Source organism: Python bivittatus, unplaced genomic scaffold, assembly GCF_059951505.1.
Source record: "Python bivittatus isolate LINGU-HERP-01145 unplaced genomic scaffold, Pbiv_v1 ctg000580_np1212, whole genome shotgun sequence".
In the NCBI taxonomy this organism is placed as follows: Eukaryota; Metazoa; Chordata; class Lepidosauria; order Squamata; family Pythonidae; genus Python; species Python bivittatus.
In genome coordinates, this window is record NW_028277087.1 from 21,226,392 (window position 1) to 21,239,421 (window position 13,030).

A 13,030-nucleotide genomic window follows, 5' to 3' on the forward strand; every position below is an offset into this window, starting at 1 on the left:
TGTTTCTGCTTGCCCCAACAGATCTGATAGAGAGGGCGTGCTCTGGGTCCCTTCTATCAAACAATATCATCTTGTTGGGCCCCAGAGTCATACCTTCTCAGTGGCACCCTTGCCTGTGGAACAGCGTCCCCCCAGAGATTCAGATGGCCCCAACCTTGTTAGTATTTTGCAAGGCATTGAAGACCCTTTCCCAAGGCATTTGAGTCAGGTGGTTAGATGTTTTTATTGATGTGTTTTTTGGGTGAGTGGGGTTATTGTTTATCCTTGGGTGCCAGGGATTATATATGGTGGGTTTTTCTGTTTTAATTCTTATAAGCTGCACAGAATCACTTCTGTGAAATGGGTGGCTATATAAACCAAGTGAATGAATGATAGTTCAGAACAAGATTACTTCTATGATATTCCTGTTCCATTCTCCCCATTCACCTTCCGTTGTCTCCTTCCTTCAGCCCTATATACCACAATCATAAAAGGTAATACCAAACTTTCAACAAACACTTACTTCAGCTAATCGGGAGTGCTTATGGATCACCTCAGCTTTGTTCATGGGAGTCAGCTGCTGCAGAACACTCCGGCTGTTTGTCAGAGCTCGCGTCAAACGGGCAAACTTTGTCCAGCCTGAGGAAAGGAAAAAAAAATGTTATGGCCCTGAATGATCATGACTCACCTATTATTTAGGGCCAAAAAGGCACAACAGTTTACAGTGTTAATGATGTTATTCAAGTATTATTCATACAGTTCAACACAGAATATTTAGGGCCATAATAGTCAATTATCAATAAAATAGTTGGTTACCATTTGGTGACAAATTAATTTAAACATTTGTGAAATGGCAAAAGACGTTGCTGTCAAATATTGTTCAGATTAGGCTCAGAACGATTTGGTATCATTGAAATGCAGAACTAGTTGAATGTGTGTATACATGCTAAAGTCTTCTAACAATGCAGATTTGGTAAACTTCAGCAATTAAAACTGCAATGTTGAGATCAACATCCCTGTCAAATAAAATTCTGTTGAATAGCAGTTCATGATAGTATATGCAAAATCTTTCTTCATCCTTTGACTACATGTATAACAAATGCAGCCATCCCAAATCACTTTCAATAAATAGGAGTTGGTAGGATAAAAAATACACTTATTCTTAAAAAATCTCAAAATTGCAATGGGTCTCCAGGCACAAAATATAAACATACAACTTCATCTACCAGTGGATCTAGTAAGCCAAACTCCATCACATTCAGGCTTGACTCCACACAAATGCTTACCACTTTCACCTGCCTCCAGCAGTAACCATTCCAAGGACATTCCAGTACTCTATCTATCTATCTATCTATCTATCTATCTATCTATCTATCTATCTATCTATCTATCTATCTATCTATCAAATTTATATAGCCACCCATCTCACCAAAGTGACTCTGGGTGGTGTACAACAATCTTTTTGATCCACTCTATCCACCTTTTCCATTGTCTTCCCCTTCTATTCCTTCCAACTTTGCCAAGTATGATCATTTTTTTTCTAGTCAATAATCTGCTTTGATCACATGCCCCAAGATGTGAGATATTCCTTGCTGATCATCACCTCAAGGGAACAGTCTGCCTTCATTTAGTCCAGAACTGATTGATTGGTTCTTCCTGCAGTTATGGTAGCAACTGTCTCTATATCCATAATTCAGCATCATCTATCTTTTTTTCTCATGCTTTTTGTTAGTGTCCAGCTCCCACAGCTGTACATTACTACTGGAAAGTCCATTGCTTTTACTGTTCTGATCTAATCCTTCATTATCTTACCTAAATTTGTCATTGGCTATTGGGTAGGATTATCTCATCTCTACTTCTCCACCATACTTTCCACCTTTATGTATTCTAGAGTCCAAGAATATAAAACTGTCTACCCTCTTCACTCCTTCAGCTTCAACTGTAAATTCAGGAAGCATGCAAGTTGATTGTCTTCTTAATAATTAACATCAATCTTTCCATGTTTGCTTTCATAATAAACTCTTTTTTTATGGCTAACTTTGGCTAACAAAAAGGTCTTCTTACATCTCAAACTGTTCATGTTTCGTTCCCCAGTTTTGGTTTCAGCTGCTATCTCTTCCAATGCTGCCATTTTTATTCACTGCATGTTATCATTATTGAAATGAAAGTAAATACTTCTAATCTTCTAGATTTGCACCAGAGTTGAGTAAAGGGGAAACTCTAAAGAGGTTTCCTCAAAGCATGGTCCCATAGCACTAAATAGTGGTTCATCAATGCATCCTAACCAGGCTTCTTTCTACCTAAACACCTTTCTGTGATTGAACTCCAAAATTCATAGAGTTTTGAGTATTATTTACAAAGCTTTAAGTTCAACTAGGTGGTACCACCAAGCTCACCTTCACTGATTTTGAAAAGCCAAACAGGGTCATTGGTTAGTGCTTGGATGGGAGATCACCAGGAAATATCAGGGCTATAGGGTACACTGGGAAGTTTGGGGAAAAATACTCCCTGGAAGAAGACAATAGCAAATTATTTCTGTATTGTTGCAAAGAAAACAGTATGAAGGTGCCATGAAATCCTCTGGAGTCAAGCGCAATACGAAGGTGACTTTAGTTTTACAAGGCTTTAGAAAGTTGTCCCAGATATTTATACTGCCACTCATCTACCCAAGAACTCTGGGTGGTGAACAAGAGAAAAACAAAAATCCCATTAAACTAAACAAAAACAAAAACAGATAAAACCATATTGCAGCTCAGCAAAACCACAAAACCGCTAATCACATGCACCTGTGCCAGAGCCCCCATGCTAACCTCCCAACCCCAACACCTGGGGGAAGAGCCAGGTCTTCACAGCTTTGCAAAAGGCCAATAAAGTAAGGGTTGTGTATAATTCAGCAGGGAGGCTGTCCTATAGGGAAAGCACCATAAACAAGAAGGCATGATTCCAGGGACCTGCCAGAGGACATTGTTTTCTTGATGGTACCTGGAGCATGCCCACTGTGCCAGATCTGGTGAGCAGGCAGAAATCACTGGGGAGAGGTGGTCCCGCAAGTAACCTGAGCCCATTCCACACAGGGCTTTAAAGACTTTGAATTGCACCCAGAAGCCTGTGCAGCTCACATGGCAACAGTGTTACATGGGGCTACTGTGGGGCACCCAGAACTGCACATGCCACTGCATTCTGGATCAGCTAAAGCTTCTGAATGCTCTTCAAGGTCAGCCCCAAGTAGAGCACGTAGAAGTAGATTTGATGTAAAGTACAGTTGTAAGATCTTTATGTAGAAATACCTCCTTTCCCCAAATCAGCCTGACATTATAGGAAAGGAAGATAACCAGTAACTCCAGCATGATACTTATGTGCCATCTATGACTCCTCCATTTGTCTGAATTATCTCGGCTTAGTCAGCTACTTTGAATTTTTGATGGCAGATGGTCAGTCAGTCAAGACTTATTCCCAGAAGTTTAGATCATTAATCTGCATAGTGATCAGATTAAAGCTTTTAACATTTTATTTCCTGCTGTTTATATAAGGAATGACAGAATAGGCCTTTAGTTTGCCCCTTTTCTTTAATCTTTCAGTGCTTAGGCAATGATTCTGTTTAAGTTGACATACTGAAGAACAGCGAGTTCCTATTATGTCTCTGCATGAAAAATGCTGCACTGAGTCTACAACCTACCAGTACAGCAATGCTACTAATAGATCTCAAAATCCATTTCCAGTATGAAAAGCATGCCCTGGGTATTGAAGATAAGTAACAACAGTGTTTGCAAATATTACTGCCAGATTTTTTATTAGGCAAAGATGAAACCAGCAGCTGAATTACGTAACTGATGTGTAATCAAGCCAAGTGCAGAAAATAATATGCGTGCAAAGCACAATAGATAATTCAGGATTGTACTGAATATAACTGCGTAACCATCCATCCGTCCATCCATCCTGTATATCTCCCCTCTCCCCCCCATCTGTGTTCAGTGTACTTCGGCTGGGTTTATACACTGAACTTATATGGCTGGTCTGATTTTACCTTTGTGCAATGCATGAACCTAATCATTATTTTTTTTAAGCCACTCTTTACAACTTATTGGGAAGCGTAAATCCAACCAGTGTCAGCATGTTGAAACATGGAATCAGAAGTAGAACATTTGGACACCATCCCCTATAATAATCATGGTGATTCTTAGTGAAAAATGGGACATGGAGAAACAAGTGAGAGATATTACCACACTCAAGGAAACCCTAAAGTTTGCAATAAAGGGGTGTGGTGTGTCTGTGTATGTGTGAATATATCTCTGTATTTATCTCCAAAGCTTGAAGAGAACAAAGCAAGTCTTAATGTACTTACACTGAGAAATATGTTGATCTGCTGGTCTTTGACCATAATAAAGATTTGATTTGGTTTGATTTGATTTGATTTGATTTGAGAAATATGTTGAGAAAAATAGGATGGCATGCTGGTGAAGGATATGGCTGGCTGGACAGATCCTGCAATTGTCTTTTTCCTTTATAATGGTATGTGGGAATGACTTTGGAAGACAGGGCAAAGAGTAGACAGCCAAGGGAACGGTCAAATAAAAGGCATCTTAGCCCACAGCAGGAATGTAGGCAGGACAAGAGGCTTAGAAGAGACCCTCCCTAGTTTCTTGGGCTGTAAAGGGAATGTGGGGAGAGATGTAATTTTGAACTTGGAAGGTTCTGTTAATGTAACCTTACAATAAAGTAGAATTAGCTCATCTGGCCATGTTTCCTGTCTGGTCTGTCTTGCAAGGCTGACATCCTTTGATATCAAACAATCAACATCCCAATGAAAGTCTGGTCTATTTATTTAATTAATTCCAAATAGCACCAAAAGCATTTTCGCCAAAATAGTCATCTTTTCAATTTGTACAGTCCCCTTTATCCGTTTATAACTTTTGTTGTCAAAATCTTGTCAAGCTCTTTGCTATTGTTTTAGTGTCTTTTAAAAATATTATTTTCCTCTTTGTTTTACTTTCTGTAATTCAGAAGAGGGGCTGACTCACTGGGAGACTGTTTTCTTTGTCCTGCTGTTTTCAAAGACATCTTTTCAACTATAAATTGATTGTATCCAAAACTGATTAAGATTAGGCTTCCAGGTGAGGTTTCATGATGGACTAGACATCTCTGAAGGAGTGGAGATGGCACTGCATCAGTGAACAGTGGCCAGAGGTGATTTCTGGCCAGCAAAATCTTTCCAGATAAAGGAAAGACTGAGAGATTCTGTCAATGTAGCTATACAATAAGTAAATAAAGTAGAATTAGCTCATCTGGTTGTGATTCCTATCTGGTTTACCCCACAAGGCCGACATCAATCTTGCAAGTCTCAAAGTACAATTCTTCCCACCCCACTCATGTCTCCTTTACAGCCCAAGAAACTAGGGAGGGTCTCTTCTGAACCTCTTGCCCCTCCCACTATCCAGGTGTGGGCTCTGCTGTCTCTTATCTGACCATTTCCTTGGCAGCATCTCTTTGCTCAGTCTCCCAAGGTCTTTCCCACATACCATTACATATACAGAAAGGAACAAGACAAGGATGTCCCCTGACACCACTGTTATTCATATTAGTTTTGGAAGTATTGAACAGGAACATAAGACAAGATAAGAGAATTGCTGGAGTGAGGATTAAAAAGGAAATATATAAATTACAGGTGTTTGCTGATGATTTGGTGATAATTTTGGAAGACCCTTTGGAAGGAATGGAAATATTAATGAAAAAATTAAAAGATTTTGGTGCTTTAGCTGGTTTTAAAATTAACAACCAAAAAACGAAGATGTTAACAAAAAATATGGAAATGAAAACCAAATGAAACTAATGGAAAAAAACTGGTTTTCGGATTGAGTACAGAGTAAAATACTTGGGCATTACTAGGACTAATATGAACTGTATGTTATTTCAGAACAGTTATATTAAGACATGGAATCAAATTAAGGACATGTTAAGATGGGAGAAATTACAATTGTCATTTTTGGGGAGAATTTCTGTTATAAAAATGAATGTACTGCCTAGAATGATGTTTTTGTTTCAAACAATACCTATTCTGACAACCAATGCATCATTTAAGCAATGGCAGAAACATATATCTAGGTTTATATGGCAAGGGAAAAAGCCAAGGGTTAAATATAAAGTCCTCCAAGATGCAAAGGAATAAGGAGGATCAGGATTGCCTGATTTAAAACTGTATTTTGCAACCAGCTCTTTGGTTTGGATAAAAGAGTGGGTGCTGCTGAGAAATAAAAGAATTTTAGAATTAGAAAATCACAATCTGAAGTTTGGATGGCATGGCTTTCTATAGTATGATAAAGTTAAGGTTAATGTAGATTTTAAAAATCACTATGTCAGAAGTGCCATATTGAAAATATGGAATAGATATAAACCCAGACTGTGCCTGAAAATGCCTTTATGGATCTCAGCACAAGAAGCATTTTATAGGAAAGAGACAGCAGGTAAAGAGAAATGATTAAACCATCAAGAACAAGAGTATGGAGAATATAAGATGAAATCAAGAGAACAACTGGCTGCAGAGGGATTTAGTTATCAATGGTTTTTGCATGCACAGTTAAGAGAAAGATTAGAGGTAGATAACAGGACATTTGTAGATAAACAAAAAGACAGAATTTGACGTTGAATTATGTACAAATGATGAACATGTAATTGCCAAATTATATAAACTTGCTGAAATTTAAAATGGAGGACAAACAAGTGAAAGAGTGTATAATAAAATGGGCTAAGAATTTTGGACATAACATATTGCCGGAACAGTGGAAAAATATGTGCTCAAAAGGATTGAAATTCACATTTTCTTATAATTTAAAACAGAAGTTCTATAAAATGATGTATCATTGGTATATGACTCCAGAAAAATTATCCAGAATGTGTAAGGGTACTTCAAATTTATGTTGGAAATGTGGGCAACATGAAGAGTCATTTTATCATGCGTGGTGGACTTGTAAAAAAGCCAGAACATTTTGGGTTCAAATATATACACTGATACAAAGAATTTTAAAGACCAAGATTAATCTGAAACCAGAATGTTTCTTGTTGGGATTAATGGACAGACAACTAAAAAAGAGCCACAGAAGACTAATTTTATATGTGATCACTGCTGCGAGACTACTATCTGCACAAAAATGGAAAGACTCAAATATATCCATAATGGAAGAAGGGTTGGTGAAGATGATGGAACTAGCAGAGGTGTCAAAATTAACTTGTTTGCTTAGAGAAAGATCAATTATTACATTTATTAATGATAGGAAACCCCTTATGGACTTTTTGCTGAAGAAAGAAAAAAATGAATTTTTGATTTATGGTTTGATTATTAGAAGGGGTAGCTTATGGGAGAAGGAATTTATGATGTAACCTTAGAGAGAGAGGGTAAAATATAAATGCATCAAAAGGATCAGAAGCCGCTTCTGTATAATCTTTCCTTTCCTTTCCTTTCCTTTCCTTTCCTTTCCTTTCCTTTCCTTTCCTTTCCTTTCCTTTCCTTTCCTTTCCTTTCCTTTCCTTTCCTTTTCCCTTTCCCTTTTCCTTTTCCTTTTCCTTCCCTTTTCTCTTTCTTTTTTTTAATTTTCTTACTATTCTTCTTCACTTTCTTTGTTTCTTTTCTAATATTTTATTGCTTTTATCTTGTTAAAAATGTCTTTAATAAAATTATATATATATAAAATGCACAGCCTAATTAATGGGATGCATCTTTGTTAAGTGATTCAAACTAGTTTAATTGAGTAAGCCAGCACATCTATCCAATAAAAATCAGATACTGTTGAAGGATGTTCTGTTCTCCACACTCAAAACCCTACACTTAGGGGTCTTCCTCTGCTCAACTGCTATTGAATAGCAGCTGCTAGCCCCAAGGCTCTTCCATCTCAGTGGTGGAGATCTGTTAGCATGGTTTATTTATTTTTATTTTTATTTTATTTATTATTAAATTTATATGCTGCCCATCTCCCCCAGATGGTTAATATATTCAAACAGAAACAAACACTCCCTCATTTAACATTTTAGCTGTTCAAATTTGTTGTTCCAGACCCTTTGCAGCAAGATGCTCCGGAGGTGGCATCAACCTGACCTTGTTCTGATGAGCAAATGCAAAAGCATGGATTTGTCATAGCCTTCAGGGGAAAATCTTCCCCTCTTTCTCTCCTACCCCTTCCAGACAGAAGCCGATTGTGCTCATTTATACGTTCTTTCCAATCAACTAGCCATTCTGGAAATCACTTGTTGTACGGTGGTTTGGCAGGACACAGAGAAAAGGACTGTATTTCCAGCCTTTCTTGTTCATTTAGGCTAATGAAAGTAAAATACTGCTGCTTGCCAAAAATTGATACAGCAGTCTTGCCATTATGTCATCCTGTCTCCCAGACTTTAACATAGAATCATAAGGTTGGAAGGGACCTGGGCCTTCTTATAGTGCAACCCTTCTCCAGAACCTCAAGTGATAGAGCAACCACAACTCCAGGAGGCAGGCTGTTCCATTACCCTCAGGAGCTTTGGAGAACATAAGGCATGCCCTTCCATTGGATGCTTCTCTGGATGTCCTGTTTATGAAGTATGAGCAAAACGTTTGAACAGCTCTAACCCAGCACAAAGAAAACCAGTCTGATTTCCTTTTATTTACTTGAGGGCTGTGGGAACCATCTACTGTCTTCTGATAAATCAGACTGCCCTGAAATTATCTCCTTTTTTTTAAGCAATAACCTCAGGCCTTCACATGAAGGGGACCACTTCCAAAGTATGGTTCAATATTTGAAATTATCAGATGGGTTGATAATGTTAGGCAGTAAAGCTAATCAGTTAGAAGACAAAAACAAACAACAACCCAAGATTTCAATACATTGGATTTCCCACATACTCCTATTTATTGGATCACACACTACAACTGACAACAAATTCTGGGTTCAATTTGTGGTGTTGCTGTTTTTCCAACACTGATTTTTCACTAGATTAATGTTATACCTAAATATTTCAAAATCAAATGCCTTTTTAATGACACTGCATGCATAGTTTATGGATTCAGAAAAGGACTTGGGAAAATAAAAGATCTGTTGATGAAAAAATAAAATGACTACATGCTTGAGTTTGACTGAACAAAGGTACTGTGAAGTTTTATAAACTATTTTCCATCTCCCATAGTAATCCTAACCCTAGTAATTGGCAGCTATCTAAGGGAAGTTAAAATGTAGAGATATCCTTTGGCCACTGGAAAGGAGCTTTGGGAGAAGAGATTTACAAGTTACACCTGTATCCATGGAAAGATCCATGGGCATAGATCTACACTCACAGCGTCCCCACTTATGGAACATCCCAATGTAGGTCATTTAAAAAGCTAGACAGGAAAGGATAATACCTGGGGAGGAAATAATCCACCTCCTACTCTGGCTGATATGAAAGCTTGGAAGTAGCAGGGACTCCAGCTAAGCAAACTATATGTTACTTGTATTTATCCAGGATTGGTATGTGAGTTTATGCCTATTTTAAGAGAATGCACATTCTATGGTTCCAGGGACTGAAGTCATATTCAGATTTGAAATCAGGAAACTTTCAATTACTATTACTTTCAAAATAGTGTATATAAACATATATTCCATAAAAAAACATTGGATGGCAATATTTTTTTCAGACAAAAAAGAAAATACAGAAATCCTGTTATTCTAAACAAAGAAAAATATACAATGGAAAAAGTAGATTTCAGGAGCTTTAGAAAAGCATGCACAGTGAGAATAGTTGATTCAAAAATTCAGTCTGATGGCTGATTGAAGTGTCACTTTTTCCAAATTAATCTGATAATATAAACTGAATCAGTTCAATCTGGCAATTGAGTGTAATGAACTGAAGCAATATTGAATTGAATTGATGGTTTCTGCTCACCCCTAGAAAAAACTAGTTTTTTTTATCAAAGATGTTCAGAAGAATCAGGAAGGTCGCTCCCAGGAAAGACTGCAGCATTTGCTTTTTGTAAGCTTCAGAGCAGCCTTTTGATTAAGTCTCAAAACAAGCCAATCATAAAAGGCCCTTGTAGCAAAGTCATGCATCAGTTCATTCAGCTTATTGTTACATGTAGCAACAGAATACTCTTCATTGTACATCATGTGTCTCTTTGTAACTACATCTATCACTTTTGCCATTCATATCTTCACTACCTAACCTGGAGCCCACCTAAGGCAACCTTAGAATAAGACCAATGCCTGACACTGGGTCTGCCATGTTTTTCCTCACTAGAAATAGTAATGTGGGTGGAAAGAGAAGGCATCCAAATTTGGTCAGACCTATAGTCTGGGGAAGTAAGTGTTTGCTTTTCTCAGTCTATATTTTCCCACTCCAGAACTCCTAGTGTATTAAAGTATATTAAGGGGTGTGGGAAGAGACTAGGTAAATCAAAAAGTAAGGAGCAGAGGCACTCTGAATTCAAATTCAGAAGCCCCTCTTTTACAACTGCATGGTATCATGCACCTCTCTCTCTCTCTCTCTCTCTCTCTCTCTCTCTCACACACACACACACACACACACACACACACAAAAACCCCTTCTTCATGACAGATCATTGGGGCAAACAACTTGCAGATAAACAAACACCACTTTGAGTTATAAAACAGTTCTGTGTTTGCCTTGGATATCAAACTCTGTCCCTTTGATTCATGAATCAAACAACTAGCTTTCTAATAATGTTCAGCATTAATGAAGCTGGAAGCTAGGAAATCTGTCCTGAGCAAAAGACTGTGCAGGATTTTTGTACAGAGAAGAAGCAATTTTCCTGGTACTCATTCTAAGACACTCTAAAACAGAACCAATGGATATCCAGATGAGGCTGAATGTCTTTGGCAACTTGACTAGTAGTGATAGCAGGTTCTCATTTCACTCTATAATAAACTAAGGCTATAAGCTACCTATCATAAATGGAAGACTGAAGCTGAAACGTAACATTTTGCCTAAGCTACCATTTTGCAATGCAGAAGACAAGACTAGACTAGCCCTACGATGGCCCAATGAAGCAGATTGAGATAAGTGGTGAATTGAGCCAAAGCCTCCATCATCTAGAGCAGCAGCCACCCTATATGGTGTTTCAAACTCCCCCCAGTGCACAGCTCTGAGAATTCCTTAAGAGATATTCAGAGGCCTGAAGACCAGAAGTGAATGGGAATACCATACGTGCCTGGAAGAAAGTGGGGCCACATGGAGTGTGACCTGATTCAGACGACAGATCCTCTTGGTCTACCCCTGGCTACATGGCCAAAATAATCTGATCTCTTCCAAAAACTGTGACCTCCATTCCTCTTTTTGGAACATTTCCAGGTGTGGCCCTTCAATTTCTTTCTGCTCTAGGGCAGTGCCTTAAAGATTGTTTTGCTATTTTCAAAGCTGATACAGGAACCAAGTTTCATCTGATTATTAGCAGGTTTGCTTTGCCGAAAAGGCAGTCGTGACTTACTCTCCTCTTAATAAAACATTAGCATAGCTCTATTGAGTTGCAATTAACCTCTTTGTCATGGCTTGTCTCATTTCAGAGTGAGGGAAATAATGAAAGCATTTAAATCAATGTGTCAGAGTTGCATCTGCGATCTTAATCAGTAGCAAAAATGCTTAGGTTAAAAATGATACTCAGGGTCTAACTCAGGATCTAAAGACCCTGGGAGGGTAATTACATAGTTTGCCCATTGATCTCTGTCCATGCAAGTGCAAGTGTAAGTGACACCATAGACGTGAAATGAGTTGCCCTGCTCATCTTCCAATCCATCATACCACAGTTAACACACTGTAATGTGTTATGTAAACACAGCAGTACATGCAATGATGGAAGTAAAGCACATTCAGACCATGCAAGGTTAGAAAGGGAACAGCTAACCAAACTAGTAATGGGGGAAAAATCCAAACCTTTAAAGATCTTACAAATGTGATAAATGCATAACAGCTGTCCTGCTTAGTCAAAGCAAGGCTGCAGCTCCCTTAATGCCCTGTTTCCAAATGTGATCAACTCTGTGTGTGTGTGGTCCTTCAAGTCAGTTTTGATTCCTGGTGGCTCCCTGGACAAGTCCCTGCAGTTTTCTTGGCAAGGTTTTTCAGAAGTGCCTCCTTCCTAGGGTTGAGAGAGAGCAACTGGCCCAAGGTCACCCAACTGGCTTCATGCCTAAGGTGGGAGTAGAACTCGTAGTCTCCCAGTTTCTAGTCTGGTGCCTTACCACTGCACCGATCTGGCTCTCTATATCAACTATAGGACTCCAGAAAAACTACATGCATCACTCCTCTTTTATTATTCATTCATAGTTGCGATCTCTAGTGTGATTCCTCTGGGATCAGCAGGCCTACTAACAAATCCCTTAGTCACTGCCAGGCTTTCTGCTCCAACTGATTTTTTTAAAAAATGGAATGTTCTTTTCCCTTTTTTTTTTATTAACAAAATGACAATCAAATGGGAAGCGAGCCATACATATTCTTAGAAATTGGAACAAGCAAGTGGCTGAAACTCAGTGCTCTGGTTAAAAGTGTGTTCATCTGTCCAGAAAAAAAAAATGTAAAGGTCAGCATTTCCAGGAAGCTAGAGGGATTAAAAGGGAGCAACTTCACCAGTCTGCCTTCTGATGAGTCTGACTACACCCACCAAGGCAGAAATTCTGAGAGAGCCATGCATACTGAACTAGTTCCAAACATGTTCACCAGTTTGAAGCAAGAAACAAGGGTCAGCATGAATCTTGAGTAGTGTATATGGATGCCATGATTGATATTAGACAGTTTCTTCTTCTGAAACCGTGGCAACCATGAGGGCTAGAGGCAATATTTTTAAATGAAAGTTTGGATCCTTGAGATTCTAATAGGACTCCATGGAACATCTAAAGGGAAAGGCTGGGGGTTATGCAGTTTTCAGAGAGGCTCCCTGCACCTGTGTCTCCTTTACATCTGATGATAGCAGGACACATACAAATTCAACAGGTGAAGATTTCCTCTAACATGGAGAGAATGGAAAGTGTCGCCTTCTAAAGTGTGTGGCTGGGATACTTGAAGCAAAGGAGGAGGTTAAATGATACCTGTCCTTTGCAGAAGAGTG

At 38.6% G+C, this 13,030-nt stretch overlaps 1 protein-coding gene across 1 annotated transcript in view; it reads right to left on the reverse strand.

Annotated features, from left to right (window-relative positions):
* The window catches only part of KCNH5 (potassium voltage-gated channel subfamily H member 5), a 177,285-nt gene that overhangs the window by 130,748 nt on the left and 33,507 nt on the right, over positions 1–13,030 (reverse strand). Inside the window, exon 5 of the mRNA XM_088149739.1 lies at positions 503–618. Coding sequence (XP_088005865.1) covers positions 503–618 — 116 coding nt within the window. The remainder of the gene's footprint in view (positions 1–502; positions 619–13,030) is intronic.